Genomic DNA, 24,647 nt, shown 5'->3' with positions numbered 1-24,647 from the left:
CTACATCTGGTGTGTTGCCTGCAGTAAGTGTGTCAGAAGCCTATTATAGTGTTTCTACTTTGTGGAAATTTATGCCACTTTGGTGGTGTCTGTGTGACAATTATTTTTTGAAATGTGGAGACTCCATGTTGGATCTTCATCTGGTGGGTTGCCTGTAGTAGAAGGTGTGTCAGAGGCCTTTTATACTGTTTCTACTCTGTAGAAATTGATGCCACTTTAGTGGTGTATAACAATTATATTTTGAAATGTGGAGACTCCAAGTTGGTGGGTTGCCTGTAGTAGAAGGTGTGTCAGAGGCCTATTATACTGTTTCTACTCTGTGGAAATTGATGCTACTTAGTTGTGTGTAATAATTATTTTTTTAAATGTGGAAACTCCAAGTTGGGTCTCCATCTGGTGGGCTGCCTGTTTAATTAGGGCTCCCAGACAGGCAGGCCTGCACTTACTTTCAAATAACTACCTGTGTTACTTTACTTATATTTTTCTACCAATTTTACTGTATGAAAATGATGTTTGTGCCATCTGATCGTGACTGGAAAAAAAACAAAATTGGAAGTGTTGCATGAGGTATTAGGGCTCCCAGCTAAGAAGTCTTAAACCGGTCCCTTAACCACAAGGTCCTCATTGAAACTTCAATTCCAAGCTGTAAATGCTGGGCCAGACCCTTATACCTCATGCATGGGCCATGGCTGACTGCTTCTGTGTCATTATAAAAGGTTCTACCCTGGGTCAATTGATCAGTCAACAACCTGTGTTACTTTCCTTACATTTTTCTACCAATTGTGCTGTATGAATCTGATGTTTTTGCCAACTGAGTGCATGTGGTTTGAGGTCTCACAGCTAAGAAGTAGTGATGAGCGAATATACTCGTTGCTCGGGTTTTCCCGAGCATGCTAGGATGGTCTCCAAGTATTTGTGAGTGCTCGGAGATTTAGTTTATGTCGACGCAGCTGCATGATTTACGGCTGCTAGCCAGCCTGAGTACATGTGGGGGTTGCCTGGTTGCTAGGGAATCCCTACATGTATTCAAGATGTCTAGCAGCTGCAAGTCATGCAGCTGCATCAACAAAAGGTAAATCTCCGAGCACTCACAAATACTGGGAGACCACCCGAGCATGCTCGGGAAAACCTGAGCAACGAGTAAACTCGCTCATAACTACTAAGAAGGCTTACACTCTCTTAAACACCAGGTCCTCTTTGAAACTTTAATTCCAAGCTGTAAATGCTGGCCCAGACCCTGATACCTCATTCAATGGGAGATAGCTGACTGCTGCTGTGCCATTTGCAAATTTCTGCTGTGTGTTAAGTGATGCCACTTTTCATGGTGTCTGCCACTAATTTTAGCTGTTTGGGAAGCTTTTTGTCACACCTTAATGTGTTGTGTATACATTTGGTTTGCTCATCTCTATTAGCCACAAGAATCTTTAACCCCTTAATCCCGTATGACGTACTATCCCGTCAAGGTGACCTGGGACTTAATTCCCGGTGACGGGATAGTACGTCATACGCGATCGGCCGCGCTCACGGGGGGAGCGCGGCCGATCGCGGCCGGGTGTCAGCTGCATATCGCAGCTGACATCCGGCACTATGTGCCAGGAGCGGTCACGGACCGCCCCCGGCACATTAACCCCCGGCACACCGCGATCAAACATGATCGCGATGTGCCGGCGGTGCAGGGAAGCATCGCGCAGGGAGGGGGCTCCCTGCGGGCTTCCCTGAGCCCCCCGCAGCAACGCGATGTGATCGCGTTGCTGCGAGGGTCTTACCTCCCTCCCTGCCTGCTCCAGACCCGGATCCAAGATGGCCGCGGATCCGGGTCCTGCAGGGAGGGAGGTGGCTTCACAGACGCCTGCTCAGAGCAGGCACTGTGAAGCAGCCTGCACTTCTCTCAGATCGGTGATCTGTCAGAGTGCTATGCAAACTGACAGATCACCGATCTGTATTGTCCCCCCCTGGGGCAAAGTAAAAAAGTTAAAAAAAAAATTTCCAAATGTGTAAAAAAAAATAAAAAAAAATATTCCAAAATAATGAAAAAAAAATATATATATTATTCCCATAAATACATTTCTTTATCTAAATATATAAAAAAAAACAATAAAAGTACACATATTTAGTATCGCCGCGTCCGTAACGACCCGACCTATAAAACTGGCCCACTAGTTAACCCCTTCAGTAAACACCGTAAGAAAAAAAAAAAAAAACGAGGCAAAAAACAACGGTTTATTATCATACCGCCGAACAAAAAGTGGAATAACACGCGATCAAAAAGACTGATATAAATGACCATGGTACCGCTGAAAGCGTCATCTTGTCCCGCAAATAACGAGCCACCATACAGCATGATCAGCAAAAAAATAAAAAAGTTATAGTCCTGAGAATTAAGCGATGCAAAAATAATTATTTTTTCAATAAAATAGTTTTTATCGTATAAAAGCGCCAAAACATAAAAAAATGAGATAAATGCGATATCGCTGTAAGCGTACTGACCCGAAGAATAAAACTGCTTTATCAATTTTACCAAACGCGGAACGGTATAAACGCCTCCCCCAAAAGAAATTCATGAATAGCTGGTTTTTGGTCATTCTGCCTCACAAAAATCGGAATAAAAAGCGATCAAAAAATGTGACGTGCCCAAAAATGTTACCAATAAAAACGTCAACTCGTCCCGCAAAAAACAAGATCTCACATGACTCTGTGGACTCAAATATGGAAAAATTATAGCTCTCAAAATATGGTAACGCAAAAAATATTTTTTGCAATAAAAAGCGTCTTTCAGTGTGTGACGGCTGCCAATCATAAAAATCCGCTAAAAAACTCGCTATAAAAGTAAATCAAACCCCCCTTCATCACCCCCTTAGTTAGGGAAAAATAAAAAAAAAGTATTTATTTCCATTTTCCCATTAGGGCTAGGGTTGGGGCTAGGGTTAAGGCTACAGTTAGGGTTGGGGCTAAAGTTAGGGTTAGGGTTTGGATTACATTTACGGTTGGGAATAGGGTTGGGATTAGGGTTAGGGGTGTGTCTGGGTTAGAGGTGTGGTTAGGGTTACTGTTGGGATTAGGGTTAGGGGTGTGTTTGGATTAGGGTTTCAGTTATAATTGGGGGGTTTCCACTGTTTCGGCACATCAGGGGCTCTCCAAACGCAACATGGCGTCCGATCTCAATTCCAGCCAATTCTGCGTTGAAAAAGTAAAACAGTGCTCCTTCCCTTCCGAGCTCTCCCGTGTGCCCAAACAGGGGTTTACCCCAACATATGGGGTATCAGCGTACTCAGGACAAATAGGACAACAACCTTTGGGGTCCAATTTCTCCTGTTACCCCTGGGAAAATACAAAACTGGGGGCTAAAAAATAATTTTTGTGGGAAAAACAAAGATTTTTTATTTTCACGGCTCTGCGTTATAAACTGTAGTGAAACACTTGGGGGTTCAAAGTTCTTACAACACATCTAGATAAGTTCCTTGGGGGGTCTAGTTTCCAAAATGGGGTCACTTGTGTGGGGCTTCTACTGTTTAGGTACATTAGGGGCTCTGCAAACGCAATGTGACGCCTGCAGACCATTCCATCTAAGTCTGCATTCCAAATGGCGCTCCTTCCCTTCCGAGCCCTCCCATGCATCCAAACGGTGGTTCCCCCCACATATGTGGTATCAGCGCACTCAGGACAAATTGGACAACAACTTTTGGGGTCCAATTTCTCCTGTTACCCTCGGGAAAATACAAAACCGGGGGCTGAAAAATATTTTATGTGGGAAAAATTTTTAGTTTTATTTTTACGGCTCTGCATTATAAACTTCTGTGAAGCCCTTGGTGGGTCAAAGCGCTCACCAAACATCTAGATAAGTTCCTTAGGCGGTCTACTTTCCAACATGGTGTCACTTGTGGGGGGTTTCTACTGTTTAGATACATTAGGGGCTCTGCAAACGCAATGTGACGCCTGCAGACCATTCCATCTAAGTCTGCATTCCAAATGGCGCTCCTTCACTTCCGAGCCCTTCCATGCGTCCAAACGGTGGTTCCCCCCCACATATGGGGTATCAGCGCACTCAGGACAAATTGGACAACAACAATTGGGGTCCAATTTCTCCTGTTACCCTCGGGAAAATACAAAACTGGGGGCTAAAAAATAATTTTTGTGGGAAAAAATGTTTGTTTTATTTTTATGGCTCTGCATTATAAACTTCTGTGAAGCCCTTGGTGGGTCAAAGTGCTCACCACACATCTAGATAAGTTCCTTAGGGGGTCTACTTTCCAACATGGTGTCACTTGTGGGGGGTTTCTACTGTTTAGGTACATTAGGGGCTCTGCAAACGCAATGTGACGCCTGCAGACCATTCCATCTAAGTCTGCATTCCAAATGGCGCTCCTTCCTTTCCGAGCCCTCCCATGCGCCCAAACAGTGGTTCTCCCCACATATGGTGTATCATCGCACTCAGGACAACTTGGACAACAAATTTTGGGGTCCAATTTCTCCTGCTACCCTCGGGAAAATACAAAACTGGGGGCTAAAAAAATAATTTTTGTGGGAAAAAATTTTTGTTTTATTTTTACGGCTCTGCATTATTAACTTCTGTGAAGCCCTTGGTGGGTCAAAGCGCTCAAAACACATCTAGATAAGTTCCTTAGGGGGTCTACTTTCCAAAATGGTGTCACTTGTGGGGGGTTTCAATGTTTAGGCACATCAGTGGCTCTCCAAACGCAACATGGCGTCCCATCTCAATTCCTGTCAATTTTGCATTGAAAAGTCAAACGGTGCTACTTCCTTTCCGAGCTCTCCCATGCGCCCAAACAGTGGTTTACCCCCACATATGGGGTATCAGCGTACTCAGGACAAATTGTACAACAACTTTTGGGGTCCAATTTCTCCTGCTACCCTTGGAAAAATACAAAACTGGAGGCCAAAAAATAAGTTTTGTGGGAAAAAAAAGATTTTTTATTTTCACGGCTCTGCGTTGTAAACTGTAGTGAAACACTTGGGGGTTCAAAGTTCTCACAACACATCTAGATAAGTTCCTTGGGGGGTCTAGTTTCCGATATGGGGTCACTTGTGGGGGGTTTGTACTATTTGGGTACATCAGGGGCTCTGCAAATGCAACGTGACGCCTGCAGACCAATCCATTTAAGTCTGCATTCCAAATGGCGCTCCTTCCCTTCCGAGCTCTGTCATGCGCCCAAACAGTGGTTCCCCCCCACATATGGGGTATCAGCATACTCAGGACAAATTGGACAACAACTTTTGAGGTCCAATTTATCCTGATACCCTTGTAAAAATACAAAACTGGGGGCTAAAAAATCATTTTTGTGAAAAAAAAAAAGAATTTTTATTTTCACGGCTCTGCGTTATAAACTGTAGTGAAACACTTGGGGGTTCAAAGTTCTCACAACACATCTAGATAAGTTCCTTGGGGGGTCTAGTTTCCAATATGGGGTCACTTGTGGGGGGTTTGTACTGTTTGGGTACATCAGGGGCTCTGCAAATGCAACGTGACGCCTGCAGACCAATCCATTTAAGTCTGCATTCCAAATGGCGCTCCTTCCCTTCTGAGCTCTGTCATGCGCCCAAACAGTGGTTCCCCCCCACATATGGGGTATCAGCATACTCAGGACAAATTGGACAACAACTTTTGAGGTCCAATTTATCCTGATACCCTTGTGAAAATACAAAACTGGGGGCTAAAAATCATTTTTGTGAAAAAAAAAAGAATTTTTATTTTTACGGCTCTGCATTATAAACTTCTGTGAAGCACTTGTTGGGTCAAAGTGCTCACCACACATCTAGATAAGTTCCTTAGGGGGTCTACTTTCCAAAATGGTGTCACTTGTGGGGGGTTTCAATGTTTAGGCACATCAGGGGCTCTGCAAACGCAACATGGCATCCCATCTTAATTCCAGTCAATTTTGCATTGAAAAGTAAAATAGCGCTCCTTCCCTTCCGAGCTCTTCTATGCGCCCAAACAGTGGTTTACCCCCACATATGGGGTATCGTCGTACTCAGGACAAATTGCACAACAACTTTTGTGGTCTAATTTCTTCTCTTACCCTTGGGGAAATAAAAACATAGGGGCGAAAAGATCATTTTTGTGAAAAAATATGATTTTTTTATTTTTACGGCTCTGCATTATAAACTTCTGTGAAGCACTTGTTGGGTCAAAGTGCTCACCACACATCTAGATAAGTTCCTTAGGGGGTCTACTTTCCAAAATGGTGTCACTTGTGGGGGGTTTCAATGTTTAAGCACATCAGGGGCTCTCCAAATGCAACATGGCGTCCCATCTCAATTCCAGTCAATTTTGCATTGAAAAGTCAAATGGCGCTCCTTCCCTTCCGAGCTCTGCCCTGCGCCCAAACAATGGTTTACACCCACATATGGGGTATCAGCGTACTCAGGACAAATTGCACAACAATTTTTGAGGTCCAATTTCTTCTCTTACTCTTGGGAAAATAAAAAATTGGGGGCGAAAAGATCATTTTTGTGAAAAAATATGATTTTTTATTTTTACCGCTCTGCATTATAAACTTCTGTGAAGCACTTGTTGGGTCAAAGTGCTCACCACACATCTAGATAAGTTCCTTAGGGGGTCTACTTTCCAAAATGGTGTCACTTGTGGGGGGTTTCAATGTTTAGGCACATCAGGGGCTCTCCAAATGCAACTTGGCGTCCCATCTCAATTCCAGTCAATTTTGCATTGAAAAGTCAAATGGCGCTCCTTTCCTTCCGAGCTCTGCCATGCGCCCAAACAGTGGATTACCCCCACATATGGGGTATCAGCGTACTCAGGACAAATTGTACAACAAATTGGGGGGTCTATTTTCTCCTGTTACCCTTGGTAAAATAAAACAAATTGGATCTGAAATAAATTTTGTGTGAAAAAAAGTTAAATGTTCATTTTTATTTAAACATTCCAAAAATTCCTGTGAAACACCTGAAGGGTTAATAAACTTCTTGAAATTGGTTTTGAGTACCTTGAGGGGTGCAGTTTTTAGAATGGTGTCACACTTGGGTATTTTCTATCATATAGACCCGTCAAAATGACTTCAAATGAGATGTGGTCCCTAAAAAAAAATGGTGTTGTAAAAATGAGAAATTGCTGGTCAACTTTTAACCCTTATAACTCCGTCACAAAAAAAAATTTTGGTTCCAAAATTGTGCTGATGTAAAGTAGACATGTGGGAAATGTTACTTATTAAGTATTTTGCATGACATATGTCTGTGATTTAAGGGCATAAAAATTAAAAGTTGGAAAATTGCGAAATTTTCAAAATTTTTGCCAAATATTCATTTTTTTCACAAATAAACTCAAGTTATATCGAAGATATTTTACCACTGTCATGAAGTACAATATGTCATGAGAAAACAATGTCAGAATCGCCAAGATCCGTTGAAGCGTTCCAGAGTTATAACCTCATAAAGGGACAGTGGTCAGAATTGTAAAAATTGGCCCGGTCATTAACGTGCAAACCACCCTCGGGGCTTAAGGGGTTAAAGAGATTCAAAGGCCATGGGATGTGGACAGTCCAGGAAACCTTTTCAAGATCCATCTGCAGACCCCTGGCAACTCTTGGAGCTGATTTTTCAAATTGTGTCACAGTCTATGCAAAACAAATCTAACATATCAGTAAGGTGGGTCCTGATCTTTAGAGAAAATCAGGTTGTTGTCCAGGTATATAAGAACATACTGATGGAAAACTGTTTTGGAACTGCACAGGCCAAAGGTCATGATATTTGTAATGGGTATCATGGGTATTCAATGTCATCTTCTATTCATCACAATTTTTATACAAATTGAATTATAGGCTCCACAAAGTTATAACTGTAAAAATGCGGGCTCCTTTAATCTGGTCAAAGAGTTATTCAAATTTCAGTAATTTATGCATGTTTTCAGGGTTTCATCACTATTTTTTACAAAGAACAACCTAGCTCTGGAAGGTGATGTTGATTTTTGAGTGAAGCCCCTCTCCAGGTTCTTCTTGATAGAAGCTGTCATGACTTTGATTTGAGGAAGGGACAAAGGATATACTCTTCCGCAATGAGTTTCAGACCCTGGGAGTGGAGGAATAGCTTGGACAGGGAGATAGAGTGGCAAGGTCTTTGCGTTTTAATTGGAAATTGCATCTGCAAAGACCCGATATGGAAGTGAAATGTTAGGTTCCAAGGAAGTATAGCATAAAGACACAGCAGAAGGACAATTAATATTTTTGATGCAGTACTGAAAACAATAAGAATCACATTGGGTTATGTTTTGTGAACTAATGAAAAATAAGAGAGTACCGTTTTAAGCACTGCAGTCTCCAAAATTACAGAAGCCTCCATGTTGGAAGTAAAAATGTTAATTTTCATAATGCTGCAAATGTCATAAAGTATATCTAAATTTAGCAAAATAATTTGATATTGTACTTCATAACAGGCTGGTACAAAAGTACACGATTTAAGCATGATGTTTGAGAAAATGTATGTAATTCTATATTTCAAAAAAATCTTTAAGTAACCAAAATAAATAATATACGCTTAAAATAAGCTTAACGGGATTGGCCAAAAAATATTGGGGACATTATTTTTAGGAACTTATCAACATAAAGGTGTTTAAGGATCTGCTCCTGCATTTGTCAGTACAGCCTTTTTCACACACAGCATAGATCTCTATGGGGTTGAGATCTGGAGACTGGCTAGGCCACTCCAGAACCTTCATATGCTTGGGATCATCTTCAATGCCCTTGCTGATGGAAGGAGGTTTGCACTCAAAATCTCACGATACATGACCCCATTCATTCTTTCACATACACGGATCAGTCGTCCTGGTCCCTTTGCAGAGAAACAGCCCCAAAGCATGATATTGCCACCCCCATACTTCACAGTAGGTATGGTGTTCTCTGGATGCAACACAGCATTCTGTCTCCTCCAAACACGACGAGTTTTGTTTCTACCAAACAGTTCTACTTTGGTTTTATTAGACCATATGACATTTCCACAATACTCTTCTGGATAATCCAAATGCTCTCTACAAAACTTCAGATGGGCCCAGACATGTACTGGCTTAAGCAGGGGACACACACCTGGCTCTGCAGGATCTGAGTCCCTGGCGGCATAGTGTCTTACTGATGGTAGCCTTTGTTATGGTGGTCCCAGCTCTATGCAGGTCATTCACTTGGTCCTGGGATTTTTGCTCACCATTCTTGTGATCATTTTGACTTGACCCCAGGGGGGTGAGATCTTGCATGGAGCCCCAGATTGAGGGAGATTATTAGTGGCCTTGTATGTCTTCCATTTTCTTATTATTGCTCCCACAGTTCATTTCATCATACCAAGCTGCTTGCCTATTGCAGATTCAGTCTTCCCACCCTGAAGCTCTTTGGTCTTCACCATAGCGGAGTTTGGAGTGTGACTGTTTGAGGTTGTGGACAGGTGTTATGACCCCAATGGCAGAGGGTCTCAGGAATAATTGCTAAGTCTGTAAACACAGAAAACCAGCTCATAGGGCAGTGGTAACTGGGCTGACCATATATCTAATCCTAGCACCACAAATACCAGCAGCCGGGGAACGTTCCTACGTTGATCCTAGACGTCTCACGCCAGCCGGAGAACTAACTAACCCTAGAAGGGAAAAGAAAGACCTTTCTTGCCTCCAGAGGAAATACCCCAAAAGTTGGATAGAAGCCCCCCACAAATAATAACGGTGAGGTAAGAGGAAAAGACAAACATAAGAATGAGCTAGGTATTTAGCAAAGAGAGGCCCACTAGCTAATAGCAGAATATAGAAAGATAACTTATATGGTCAGCAAAAAATCCTATCAAAAATATCCACACTGGAAATTCAAGAACCCCCGAACCGTCTAACGGCCCGGGGGGAGAACACCAGCCCCCTAGAGCTTCCAGCAAGGACAGGAATCACATTTAGTACAAGCTGGACAAAAATGAGAGCAAGCAAATAACCCAAAAAACAAAGAAGCAGGACTTAGCTTAATTTTGCACGAACCAGGACCAGCAGATAGGAGCAAACAGAATTTGTCTGATTAACAACGATGCCAGGCACTGGACTAAAGTTCCAGGAGGTTTATATAGCAACACCCCTGAAGTAACGACCCAGCTGGGTGCAAACTGAGGGAAGAAATTCCCAGAGTCATATCACTAGTAACCACAAGAGGGAGCCAAAAAGTCTAATTCACAACAGACAGGTGTCTTTTATACTGATAACAAGTTCAAACAGTTGCTATTACTACAGGTAATGAGTAGAGAACAGAGAAGTCTCTTAAAGAAGAAGTTACAGGTTTGTGAGAGCCAGAAATCTTGCATGTTTTTAGGTGACCAAATACTTATTTTCTACCGTAATTTTCAGAAAAATCTTGCCAAATCAGACAAGGTGATTTTCTGGATTTGTTTTCTCATTTTGACTCTCATAGTTGTGGTCTACCTATGATGTCAATTACAGACCTCTCTCATCTTTTTAAGTGGGAGAACCTGCACAATTGGTGGCTGACTAAATACTTTTTTTCCCCACTGTATGTTTTAGCAATGAGTCCTATGGTGTATGGATGTCTGGGTATCCACCTAGCCTGTGGCCACTGTCGGAGATATACCTCTTAACCTTCTTTGCCCAACAGACACAAACAGAGTATGCACCAATCATTACTTTGCTAAACTCAAATGTTTCAGAAGAGTTGACAAATATAATTATAGCTAAATATCAACTCCATCATTCCATCAACCAGTCAGAATCATAGACACCTAATGCACAAATTCAAAACTTTTGGTATATGGTGATGTTAATATTAACATATCATAATTGGTATCATTTTTATCAGACATTGCACAGTTGGCAAATACAATCTGTCATATTTGTTTAAGTAAAAATAATGCATATTTCTTACAGATGCTGCAATTAATACATTGCGTCATGGATTCAATTGGCTCATAATTTTGCTGGCAGTAGGAATAAGCATTCTTCCTTCCCTTCTTGTCAGTTTTTTCACCAGTATGTTTGAGCGGAATCAAATCCACCATGTAAGTATAACAAACATTTTTACACAAATCACAAAAGCCGGGATGATAGCATACAGTATCTAGCTAGAAATGTACTATGTTTAGACTGAGTGATTTGTAGGATCATTTAATTCTACCATTGTCTATTCACTTAAAATAATGAGTGCTAAAGGAATGTTATTTTTACCATATGTCCTAAAGCAACTAAGAACCCTATTTAATACACCACATTTTTAATTCCAGTAAAACACTACTTCTATTATTATTATTATTATTATTATATTTATAACTTTGTAATAATTTTCCTGTCATGAGCACAGAATTAAAAACACTAAGCATCTGATTCATTAAGCAGTTTTGCTAGAATTATTTTATATTTTGTTAAATGTTTGCCCACCTCAAAACTTTGTAAATTTGGCTACTTGACACCAGAGTCTGCCAACACCGCTGGCGAGCTTAGACAAGTGGGCGAAACTCAAAAGGGGCAAGGCATATCCCAAAAATTGCCAAAAAATTTATTAAAATTAAAGACAAAAAGTGGATTCAATTGCGACAGAAATGTATACCAGTCCCGGACTGATGTACAGTACATTTCTGGTGGTGGTGCATGACAGTTGAAAGATGGTTCAAGATGCGCATACCTTGTATTAAACTCATTGTAGCTACTTCAGCACTCCATTCATTTAGTGATGCTCATGACAATATATCTTAAACACTGTATGGTATTATAGCCTGAAATTCATCTGTATTAACTGTTAATGCAGTGATAAATGGTGTTAAACATAAAAGCAATGACATCTGCAAAATTCCATGAATCTAATATACAGGGTGGGCCATTTATATGAATACACCTTGGTAGGCCATGTATATGGATTCACCTAAATAAAGTGGGAATAGTAGGTAATATCAACTTCCTGTTTGGTAGTATATGGGAGGGGGAAAACTTTTCAAGATGGGTGGTGACCATGGCGGCCATTTTCAAGCCGGCCATTTTGGATCCAACTTTATAATTGGCCCACCCAGATGTATCCATATAAATGGCCCACCTTGTAGATTACATAGACATTCACCACACATGCAAAATTGCTCAATTTCCCCTCAGAAGGCAATGTGTGTAGAGATGGGCATACATCTGGATGTTTGGGTCCAGCGAGTTAAGCTGAACAGTTACAAAAAGTTTGGGTTCGGGTACCAGAACAGTACTCGGACCTGAACCCGAACACAGACCCCATTCACTTGATTGGGGCGCCCGAGCATCTAGTGTTTGCTGCGCTGTCACGGACAGAGAGCCACGGTTCCCTCGCTGTCAATAGACAATGTAAGAGCTGACCTGTGATTGGAGATATAAAGTTTACCTCCGGTCACTGGTGTCAGCGGATGGGACAACTACTCCCATCATCTGACACCTGCTGTTGCTAATAACAGTGAGAGTAGGAGTGACTGATGAGTGTATTCATTAGCCGGCTCCTGCGCTGTAAATAAATAATTTTTTTTAAAAAATGGCGTGGGTTCCCCTGTATTTTTGTTAACCAGCCAGACAAAACTCACAGCTGGGGGCTGCAACCCTCAGCTGTCAGCTTCAGCAACGCTGGTTATCAAGAATAGAGGGGTCCCCACGTCATATTTTTTAATTATTTATTTAAATATTTTCAAAAAATTTCTTGGGGTCCCCCCCTCATTTTAGACAAACAGCCTTGCTAAAGCAGACAGCTGGGGGCTGGTATTCTCAGGCTGGTAAGGGGCCATGGATATTGGTCCCTTCAGCATAAAAATAGCAGCCCGCAGCTGCCCAGAAAAGGCACATCTATTTGATGTGCCTATTCTGGTGCTTTGCCCGACTCTTCCCACTTGCCCTGTATCAGTGGAAAGTGGGTTTAATATTTGTGGGGTTGAGATCACCTTTGTATTGTCAATTGATTAGTCAACTACCTGAGTTACTGTTACCTGAGTTAAGTTGATATTTGGGCCACCTGAGCGTGGCTGAGCAAAAAAGTTGTTTGAGGTGTTGCATGAGGTATTAGGGCTTCCAGCAAAGCAGGCTTACACCGGTCTCTCACCCACATAATTTTCATTGAAACTTCAATTCAAAGCTGTATATGCTGGACTAAACCCTGATAACTTATGCATGGCCCATGGCTGACTGCTGCTGTGCCATTATCAAATTTCTACTGTGTGTCAATTGATGCCACTTTTCCTGGTGTTTGCACCTAATTATTGTAAATGTTTGGACTCCAGGTTGGGTCTCCTTCATGTGTATTGCCTGAATTTGGCCTACCTCTCAGAGCACAAGGCCCACACCAGTCACTCATCCAGCCATTTTATGTGCCGCAGAACTCTCTCAAAAAAGTCCCAGACTTGGGAACACCTAACTCTTTGACGGAGAAATTCATGAGTGCCGGTGATCAGTGGAACAGTTGCCCACCTTCTCATTCTGGTCACCCCACTGCCTCTTCCTGTCATTTTTAGTGCTGCAGGTCTCTCCTCCCAGCTTGGGTTGGTTACTTTGTCATCCACCACTTTGTCTTCCACCACCGCACCTTGGTCCACCTGACTTCGTGACTTAACAACAATAAGGCTTAGCGGCAGCTGTGTCTCATCATCATCTTTCTCTTTATCCCAAATGTGTCATTCCCTGCCATCATGTTCTTGTGGCCATGCAGATTGAGAGTCCATAATCAAGAAATAATCCTAGTGTGGGATAACTAGGCTCCAGGGATTCAACATGGTAGGAGGAGGAAGGAGGATCAAGGTGAGTATTAAGTGATTCGGACTAAGCTGGTGAGACTGTGTGGTGCTGCCAAGCCTGCTGGAAGCATTATCTGCTATCCAACCAAGCACTGTTCACTGTTCTGCTCTGGCTTCAGAATTGGTGTACCGTGCCTCCCTTCAAAGTGGGACACGAACCTAAGTGTCGTTTGTACTCCAGCAACAAGCGTAGTCACTAGTGATGAGCAAATTTGTTCGGAAAACAATCGCCAAACATAAATTCAACATGAATATGCCACATTCTGATTTGTGATCGGAAACACGAGCAAAATTTGATAAAAGCGGTAACATTCAGTAAAAGTCCGGAGAAATATTTGCGTTGTCACGAAAGTATTAGTAGTAGTAACGATAATGATGGTGCATCATGAGCATTTGGCACGTGTTTCATGAAGGGAGGAGGTGTGTAGAGCTCAGAGGCATGGCGTTCTTGAAAACAGTCTTTTTTTTCTTCCTAACTTTATGTGTGCACATTGCTGATAGCCAATCAGGGCGAAGGAAACACCCACAATGTCCTGAAACAACAGCTTATGTCATTGGCTGCTGAAATAACATGTCCCTCTCCATATAAATAGCGGACATCTTGTTTTAGTGCAATTTTGACACTGTAACAGCGCAGAGATGCTGCTCCTGATGCTGGCACTGTTAGCAGCAAGATTTTAGCTAGTTAGCTAGGCGGTTGCATATCAGTCAGATAGTGTAGCTAGCTACTGTCCAATGTGGCTGTAAAATTTACCTTCCAGCATTGTTTTTTTGGCCATTACTGAGGTGACATCCACAGACAAAGTCAGCAGGGCACATGTCCTACAAGTGTGTTGTGCACTGCTTCTATTGCGCGCCATGCATGAATATAGCATTCTAATTAATATTTTTTAACTAGCTAAATGTAAAAAGGCCTGCTGTATCCTACCTTGTCATTTAGTGCTGTGATGATATGAACCTGTCTGCAGACGTAAGGCATATTAAAAAAATTCAAAATTTTTCTGTTGCTGAATGTGATACAGCCCGCCATATCCCAGTTAGTCATGTTTTGTCAGTGATATGAACCTGTCTGCAGACCTAACGCGCATTTAAAAAAGTTATAATTTTTTCTGTTGCTGAATATGATACAGCCCGATGTATCCCACATTGTCATGTTGTGGCGGTGATGTGAATCTGTCTGCAGACCTAACACGCATTTAAAAAAAAATTATAATATTTTAATTTAGTGTAAGGGGTGTCGGTCCCTGCTATACTAATTTTTTTTTATTGCAATTGATGCCACTTTGTTAGTGTCTGCCGCTAATTTTTGTAAATGGTTGGGTCTCCTGTTGTGAACTCTGTTTTCAGGCTCCCTCTTGTGGTCACTGGTGGTATGGTGTGACTTTTGCTTTGGGCTCCCCCTGGTGGCTTTGTTTGTTATCCTGCTGGTCTCTGGCTATCAGCTGGTTCGTTATCCTCTGGGAGGTTCCTATATAGCTCTGTTTTACTTTCACTTGTTGCCGGCTGTCGATGTAATCAGTGCTACTCAGATTCCTTCTGACTACCTTGCTCCCAGTCCATCCAGGACAAGCTAAGTTTTGTTTGCTCATTTTTTGATCAGCAGTGTTTATCATGTTTTCTTGTCCAGCTTGCTAAAATGTGATTCCCTCGCTTGCTGGATGCTCTAGTGGACTGAGTTTCTCCCCACACACCATTAGTTGGTGCGTGGGTTCTTGAAATCTCAGGATGGATATTTTGTAAGGGTTTTTTATTGATCGCATAGACCCCTGCTCTATTTTCTGCTTTCTAGTACTAGTGGGCCTCTTTTGCTGAATCTGATTTCATCCCTACGTATGTGCCTTCTTCTTACTTCACCGTTAATATTTGTTGGGGGCTTCTATATCTTTGGGGATTATTTCTCTGGAGGCAAGCAAGGTCTTTCTTTCTCTTTAGGGGTAGCTAGTTCCTCAGGCTGGCTCGAGATGTCTAGGAATTTTTTAGGCACGTTCACCGGCTACCTCTAGTTGTGTTGGATAGTTTCAGATTTGCGATCAGTCCAGTTACCATCTCCCTAGAGCTTGTCCTTAGTTTATTCACTTGCTGGTCTATTCGTGATCCTCAGCCACTAAGGATCATAACAGTACAGCCGGCCTTAAAGTGTTAATTGCATGGCAGAAGCAGGAGAAAAGAAGCCTTGAGAAATTTTTTTTTTTTTTTTTGCCGTGTGTCTAGCTGCTGTGGCTAGCTTCTCTCCTCCTCTTAATCTTGGTGTGGCTCTGAGTTCAGCTGCTGACATGGATGTCCAGAGCTTGGCTTCCAGTCTGGATCATCTTGCTGCTAGGGTTCAAAGTATTCAGGATTTTGTTGTTCACAGTCCTATGTCAGAGCCTAGAATACCTATTCCGGAGTTGTTTTCTGGAGATAGATCTAGGTTCCTGAATTTTAGGAACAATTGTAAGTTGTTTCTTTCTTTGAAACCTCGTTCCTCTGGTGATGCCGTTCAGCAAGTTAAGATTATCATTTCCTTTTTGCGCGGTGACCCTCAAGATTGGGCCTTCGCATTGGCGCCAGGGGATCCTGCATTGCTTAGTGTAGATGCGTTTTTTCTAGCCCTTGGATTGCTCTATGAGGAACCTAATCTTGAGAACCAGGCTGAAAAAACGTTATTGGCCCTCTCGCAGGGGAAAGATGAAGCAGAGGTGTACTGCCAGAAATTTCGGAAATGGTCGGTGCTTACTCAGTGGAATGAGTGTGCCCTGGCTGCAAATTTCAGAGAAGGTCTTTCTGAAGCCATTAAGAATGTCATGGTGGGGTTCCCTACGCCTGCAGGTCTGAATGAGTCAATGACTCTGGCCATTCAGATTGATCGGCGTTTGCGGGAGCGCAAACCTGTGCACCATTTGGCGGTGTCTTCTGAACAGACACCTGAATCTATGCAATGTGACAGAATTCTGACCAGAAGTGAACGGCAAAATTATAGACGGCAAAATGGGTTGTGCTTTTACTGTGGTGACTCAGCTCATGTTATCTCAGCATGCTCTAAGCGCAAAAAAAAGGTTGCATCAGATTTGGAATCATGTGGTGGACAATTTGAAGTTGTCACAAGAGAAGGCTCAGCTCTTTGCCAACCGCCGTCGCTGTGTGGGTCCCCGACTTCGCGTTGGGGACTTGGTGTGGTTGTCTTCTCGCTTCGTTCCTATAAAGGTCTCCTCTCCTAAGTTCAAGCCTCCGTTTATCGGTCCTTATAAGATTCTGGAAGTCCTTGGCCCTGTGTCATTCCGTCTGGACCTCCCGGCATCATTTGCTATTCATAATGTGTTCCATCGCTCGTTGTTGCGGAGGTATGTGGTACCTGTGGTTCCTCCGGTTGAGCCTCCTGCCCCGGTGCTGGTTGAGGGAGAATTGGAATACGTGGTGGAGAAGATCTTGGATTCTCGTGTTTCTAGACGGAGGCTCCAGTATATGGTCAGGAGGATAATTCTTGGGTTGTCGCCTCTGATGTTCATGCGGCCGATTTGGTTCGTGCCTTCCATGTGGCTCATCCTGATCGCCCTGGGGGTTTTCATGAGGGTTCGGTGACCCCTCCTTAAGGGGGGGGTACTGTTGTGAACTCTGTTTTCAGGCTCCCTCTTGTGGTCGCTGGTGGTATGGTGTGACTTTTGCTTTGGGCTCCCCCTGGTGGCTTTGTTTGTTATCCTGCTGGTCTCTGACTATAAGCTGGTTCGTTATCCTCTGGGAGGTTCCTATATAGCTCTGTTTTACTTTCACTTGTTGCCGGCTGTCGATGTAATCAGTGCTACTCAGATTCCTTCTGACTACCTTGCTCCCAGTCCATCCAGGACAAGCTAAGTTTTGTTTGCTCATTTTTTGATCAGCAGTGTTTATCATGTTTTCTTGTCCAGCTTGCTAAAATGTGATTCCCTCGCTTGCTGGATGCTCTAGTGGACCGAGTTTCTCCCCACACACCATTAGTTGGTGCGTGGGTTCTTGAAATCTCAGGATGGATATTTTGTAAGGGTTTTTTATTGATCGCATAGACCCCTGCTCTATTTTCTGCTTTCTAGTACTAGTGGGCCTCTTTTGCTGAATCTGATTTCATCCCTACGTATGTGCCTTCTTCTTACTTCACCGTTAATATTTGTTTGGGGCTTCTATATCTTTGGGGATTATTTCTCTGGAGGCAAGCGAGGTCTTTCTTTCTCTTTAGGGGTAGCTAGTTCCTCAGGCTGGCTCGAGACGTCTAGGAATTTTTTAGGCACGTTCACCGGCTACCTCTAGTTGTGTTGGATAGGTTCAGATTTGCGATCAGTCCAGTTACCATCTCCCTAGAGCTTGTCCTTAGTTTATTCACTTGCTGGTCTATTCGTGATCCTCAGCCACTAAGGATCATAACAGTCTCCTTTATGCGTGTTGCCTGATGCAGTAGGCCTCCAAGATTGTCAGGCCTCCACTTCCTTGGTCTCAGCCACTTTCAGGTGGCACAAATATCAGTTTTGTAGACTACCATTGTCAGAAAAATTTAAAATATCCTTAAATTTTTCTGACAATGGTAGTCTACAAAACTGATATTTGTGCCACCTGAAAGTGGCTCAGCATGAAAGCAGGTAGAGGTGTTGCATGTGCTATCAGGGCTCCAAGCAAAGAAGGCATTCACCGATCCCTTAACCACCTCATCTTACTGTGACGTTCACCTGAAAGGTGTAAATGCTGTCCCAGACCCCGATACTTCATGCCTGGCAGATTGCTGCAGTGCCATGCTGTAATTTGTACTGTGGGTCAATTGAGGCCAATTTCCTGGTGTCTGTCCCTCATTTTTTGTGTTTTGGCAGCATTTGGGACCGTTATAAGGTGTTGTGTATCCGTTTGTTTTTGCCTCCCATTGATCTAAATGGCGTTCGGTTATGTTCAGCAAATATTCGACGAATGAATTGACGAAAATTGCAAATTCAGCGATCATAATCTGAACCGAACAATGAAATATTCTCTCATCTCTAGTAGTTACACCTGCCCCACGTCCTCAGCATTTGCGTGCACTACAATCAGCACTTCTACTTCCCTGTTCCTTAATGCATGCCTTATGCATTCTGTAATTGCTAGGTTTTTTAAACCCAAGTTTAATTTTAAAAAAAGAAAAAAAATTGTCACCTGCAGCAATCAAAGCGGTTTTTGTGAGTTTATTCCACTGATGTAATAAATGCAAAAATGTATGGATGACATTCAAATTGAATCTAGAAATATGTTTCAGTGCTTTTTTCTCAGTTTTAGAGCTCACAGCAATGTTCACAGACCACAAAACACTGCATGGTTGAGAAATAGAAGGCTGAAAAAAACTTGAAAGCATTTTAGCAGTTTTGGAGATCACAGAATTGTTCACAGACCACGTAACACTGTTTGTCTGAGAAATAGAAGCCTACAACACTTTTAAAAGCTTTATTGCAGTTTTGCAGATCATAGAAATATTCACAGACCACATAACACTGCATGTCTCAGAAAAGGAAGCCTACAGAATATTCTTAAACTTTTTAGCGGTTTTGCAGATCACAAAAATGTTCACAGACCAGACTATATAACACTGTATGTCAGAAAAATACACTGCTCAAAAAAATAAAAGGAAAAACTAAAATCCCACATCCTAGATATCACTGAATGAAATATTCCAGTTGTAAATCTTTATTCATTACATAGTGGAATGTGTTGAGAACAATAAAACCTAAAAATTATCAGCCTAAATCACAACTAATATCCCACGGAGGTCAGGAGTTGGAATGATGCTCAAAATCAAAGTGGAAAATGAAGTTACAAGCTAATCCAACTTCATTGGAAATGCCTCAAGACAAGGAAATGATGCTCAGTAGTGTGTGTGGCCTCCACGTGCCTGTATGACCTCCCTACAATGCCTGGGCATGCTCCTCATGAGGCGGCGGACGGTCTCCTGAGGGATCTCCTCCTTGACTTGGACTAAAGCATCCGCCAACTCCTGGACAGTCTGTGGTGCAATGAGACGGTGGATGGTGTGAGACATCATGTCCTTAATGTGTTCAATCGGATTCAGGTCTGGGGAACGGGCAGGCCAGTCCATAGCTTCAATGCCTTTATCTTGCAGGAACTGCTGACACACTCCAGCCACATGAGGTCTGGCATTGTCCTGCATTAGGAGGAACCCAGGGCCAACCGCACCAACATATGGTCTTACAAGGGGTCTGAGGATTTCATCTCAGTACCTAATGGCAGTCAGGCTACCTCTGACGAGCACAAGGAGGGCTGTGCGGCCCTCCAAAGAAATGTCACCCCACACCTTTACTAACCCACTGCCAAACCGGTCATGCTGAAGGATGTTGCAGGCAGCAGATCGCCCTCCACGGTGTCTCCAGATTCTGTCACATCTGTCACATGTGCTCAGTGTGAACCTGCCTTCATCTGTGAAGAGCACAGGGTGCCAGTGGCGAATTTGCCAATCATGGTGTTCTGTGGCAAATGCCAAGCATCCTGCATGGTGTTGGGCTGATCCAACTTCAGTTTAAAATGCCTCAGGACAAGGAAATGATGCTCAGTAGTGTGTGTGGCCTCCACTAGCCTGTAAGACCTCCTTACAACTTCTGGGCATGCTCCTGATGAGGCGGCAGATGGTCTCCGGAGGGATCTCCTCCCAAACCTGGACTAAAGCATCCGCCAACTCCTGCATTAGGAGGAACTCAGGGCCAACCGCACCAGCATATGGTCTCACAAAGGGTCTGAGGATTCCATCTCGGTACCTAATGGCAGTCAGACTACATCTGGCGAGCACATGGAGGGCTGTGTGGCCCTCCAAAGAAATGCAATCTCACACCATTACTGACCCACTGCCAAACCGGTCATGCTGAAGGATGTTGCAGGCAGCAGATTGCGCTCCACGGCATCTTCAGACTGTCACATCTGTCACATGTGCTCAGTGTGAATCTTCTTTCATCTGTGGAGAGCACAGGATGCCAGTGGTGAATTTGCCAATCCAAGCGTCCTGCACTGTGTTGGGCTGTGAGCACAACCCCCATCTGTGGACGCTTGGCACTCAGACCATCCTCATGAAGTTGGTTTCTAACCGTTTGTGCAGACACATGCACATTTGTGACATGTTGGAGGTCATTTTGCAGGGCTCTGGCAGTGCTCCTCCTGTTCCTCCTTGCACAAAGGCTGAGGTAGCGGTCCTGCTGCTGGATTGTTGCCCTCCTATGGTCCCCTCCACGTCTCCTGGTGTACTGGCCTGTCTCCTGGTAGTGCCTCCAGCCTCTGGACACTACGCTGACAGACAGCAAACCTTCTTGCCACAGCTTGGATTGATGTGACATCCTGGATGAGTTGCACTACCTGAGCCACTTGTGTGGGTTGTAGAGTCCGTCTCATGCTACCACGAGTGTGAAAGCACAAGCAACATTCAAAGTGACCAAAACATCAGCCAGAAAGCATTGGTACTGAGATGTGGTCTGTGGTCCCCACCTGCAGAACCACTCTTTTATTGAGCGTGTCTTGATAATTGCTAATAATTTCCATCTGTTGTCTATTCCATTTGCACAACAGCATGTGAAATTGATTGTCAAACAGTGTTGCTTCCTAAGTGGACAGTTGGATTTCACAGAAATTTGATTTACTTGGAGTTATATTCTGTTGTTTAAGTGTTCCCTTTATTTTTTTGAGTAGTGTAGAAGCTGTAAGATTGCACTTACTGAGTGTATTGGGGGATACTCGCTTGGCACGAGATTCAAGCACTTAGGCACGGTTTTTCTACTTAAACAGTCCACACGGTTTATTATGGCATTATAAACCTGATTATGCACAGTTCATCATATACACTTCATAGAACACAATAGGCACCAACCGATGACATTAAGTTGCAGCTTTATCTTTAGACACTTCATATTCGGCTTTATCTCACGGACACTAAACATGCTGGACCTCTCACTTCATCCAGTTACCATGGGTGTCCGTATGCCGAACAGTTCATCAATGTCCCTAGTCATGTAGCGCACATTACATTGGGTCACGGTCTCTAAACATGCTGATCCTTATCTGACCAGATGCCGTTGGTGACCGCACAGCACCCCATACGCTGGGTTACCTTCTAGGAGCTCCTGCTCCATACGCTGACTCCTGTCAGTACTCTCTCTCTCAGGGAAGCTGGGATCACTGTCTCGGGCAATGCCTTGCTCACCAGGCCACCTGACAGTCCAGATCCTCAGATGGGCTGTAGCTTCCCCAAATGCAGTGCCATCATGGACTCTGCACACCCATCCTTTCTGTGCGCTATTCAGGATGTCCATCCCAATCTGGGACCGTTCAACACACAGGCCCCCAGGTCCAAGGCCTCCCCCATGTGCTTTTCAGGGATCTAGTCCTACTCCCAGGACCTCCCAACACAGAGGCCCTCCAGGACCTGGCACACAGACCACTCAGGTCCATCCATCTTTTCCCTATGTGTCAGGACTCTGAACATTTTTTACCTTTTGTGCATTTCTGCCCTTTTCCAAGATGGAGTCTTTGGTCTCATGTGCACTGTGTCTTCCTGCTATAAAACTCCACCGCAGCCTTCCGTCTGTGCTAGAGTATTCTGCCTTGCATCCAACTCCTGACCTCTGATTACTCCCTGGCTATATACCTGCTCCTGTGAACCTTTGTGGTGATCCTGCTACTCTGCTCTGAGTTCCTGCTGCATACACCAGTTCCAGTAATTCTCCTTCATCTGCTGCTGGTATTTACTTCCATCTGCATTTGCTGGACATGTAAGCGTTTGCTGCTCTGCAAAAACCTGAGACTATTAACCAGGCCTCCCTGGTTGAGCTAAGATATTATTTGAACTGCCTTATAAGCTTATCTATCTGTGTTTGAACTAAGACAAGGATTTATTTGTGTCAAGTATCCTCAAGAATAACTGTGCTTCATAGACTTTCTGCTTGATTGCATTTTCCTCAGAAGTTTCCTATAGACTGCTAAGCTGCGTTTAATGTTACACCAAGTGTAGTGGACTTGAGTTTCTCTCTGCACCTGTTTGAATCACCGTGTGATAATATAGACTTTACCACTTATAAAACTGTGTCCTGTAGTAGTCTTGTTCCACGCAAAGAGTCTCCTGAGTTATCCCCTATAATTATTATACCATGTGACCCACATGGTCACATTATATACTTGTAGCCACTCCCATAGGTGGGAGGTGTGTGTGGCTAGTTCAACCATTACAACTACAGATATGCCTCCATGCATATCCTGAGGAGCACATGCAGCACCCCCTAGCTGTAACAGGGGTCACTGCATCACAAAGCCTACAAAATTTTTAAAAGCTTTTTAGCAGTTTTACATATTATAGAATTGTTCACAAACCATGGAGCACTATATGTCTGAGAAATTAAAGCCTGCAAAATTTTTAAAAGATTTTTAGCAGTTTTACAGCTCACAGAATTCTTTGCAGACCATGTAACAATGTATGTCTGAGAAATGGAAGCCCACACATTTTTTTTAAAGTTTTTTAGAAGTTTTGCAGATCCCAGAAGTGTTTCCAGACCACATAACACTGTATGTCTGAGAAATGGAAGCCTAAAAAAGTAAAATCTTTTAAGCAGTTTTACAGATCACAGAAATGTTCAAAGACTATGTAACAATGTATGTCAGAGAAATGGAAGGCTACAAAATTTTTAAAAGCTTTATAGCAATTTTACAGCTCACAGAAATGTTCTCAGACCATGTACCATTGCATATGCACATTACAATATCTTTATCGGGTTATGTGTTCTTTCTATCTGACCGCTGTGGTTGTGGTGCGCATGCGCCGGCTTGCCGTCCATTGCTGCCCCACGTCATCCGGCGTTCTGTCGTCACTAGCATCTGACTGAGGGTTTTGCCTCCACTCGGATGTTGGACGGCGATGTGTCGGGTCACGTGGGTATGGTGCAACAGATGTTATCAGACATTAAGCTGTCGTTTTGCAATAAGAGACTAGTTACAAGTTGTATGATATACATTTTGTTCTTACATTACGGTACACTGATTGCAATAAAGGTCTGCATGAAATTTTTACATAATCAAAGACAAGATCACATAATTAAAGGGTGGTCCTGTGCTGCTTATTGTTGGCCTATCTTTAGTGGTGAAACTGCAGTATCACATTGTAGCCACTATACAGTTGACCAAGCTGTCTAGTTCCACTGGCACCAAGAAGAGCTGTTCAGCAGGGGTCTTTGGTGCAGTACCCCCACATATCTTGTATTGATGACCTATCCTAAGGATAGGCCATCAATATGAAGTACTGGACAACCATGTTAAATTAGTACACATTTGTATGGTTTTTGCTAGCATAATATCTGCTGACTCTTTGGAATTCACTATCATTGTTGTTAAATATGAATCTCTGCTTACAGCGAAGTTACTGTGGATCAAAAAGGCAAAATGAGGTGACTACAGTTGCAATGACTACACCTTTCAGAAGAGGAAGTTTAAATCGCAGATCCAGCTATGCTTTTTCACACAAGGAAGGTTATGCTGATCTTATTACAAAGGGAACAAGTCTACGCAGGTCAAACACAAATGCTCCAGAACTTCCTGGAGAGGCCACCAAAGAGTGATCAAAGCATAATTCTAATAAAAATACACTTTTTTTGCTTATATGGATTTTATATATTGCTCTCTGGAAAAGGGTTCACTGTGCTTTTTAAGTATTTAACCTACTTTGATTCAATTATTTATTTTTTGTTTTCCTTAGAATTGTGTAGCATGAGTGCATAAATTAGTTTACAAATCAATTCTCTTTTTTCATTATGTACTTACGATATTGGTTTGCATCATGCTCATGTTATGTCTTTTAAAAACTGTCATAGTCCTGTGACAACTCTGTGCCTATGGAAATATTACTATTACAGTTGCAGAAACTCCATGGATCATTATTCTAAGGTATATTTCCACAAGGCATAGACACAGTTGATCAGGATGGAAAA

The 24,647-nt window shown here is 43.0% G+C and overlaps 1 protein-coding gene across 1 annotated transcript in view; it reads left to right on the top strand.

Moving 5' to 3' along the window:
• Nucleotides 1–24,278, top strand: part of ATP8B3 (ATPase phospholipid transporting 8B3) — a 575,725-nt gene extending 551,447 nt beyond the window's left edge. Inside the window, exons 26-27 of the mRNA XM_077281130.1 lie at nucleotides 10,862–10,992; nucleotides 24,075–24,278. Coding sequence (XP_077137245.1) covers nucleotides 10,862–10,992; nucleotides 24,075–24,278 — 335 coding nt within the window. The remainder of the gene's footprint in view (nucleotides 1–10,861; nucleotides 10,993–24,074) is intronic.
• The last annotated feature ends 369 nt before the right edge of the window (nucleotides 24,279–24,647 follow it).

Source organism: Ranitomeya variabilis, chromosome 1, assembly GCF_051348905.1.
Source record: "Ranitomeya variabilis isolate aRanVar5 chromosome 1, aRanVar5.hap1, whole genome shotgun sequence".
In the NCBI taxonomy this organism is placed as follows: domain Eukaryota; kingdom Metazoa; phylum Chordata; class Amphibia; order Anura; family Dendrobatidae; genus Ranitomeya; species Ranitomeya variabilis.
Note: the sequence above shows the minus strand (reverse complement) of the source record. Positions and strands in the feature narration are given on the sequence as shown.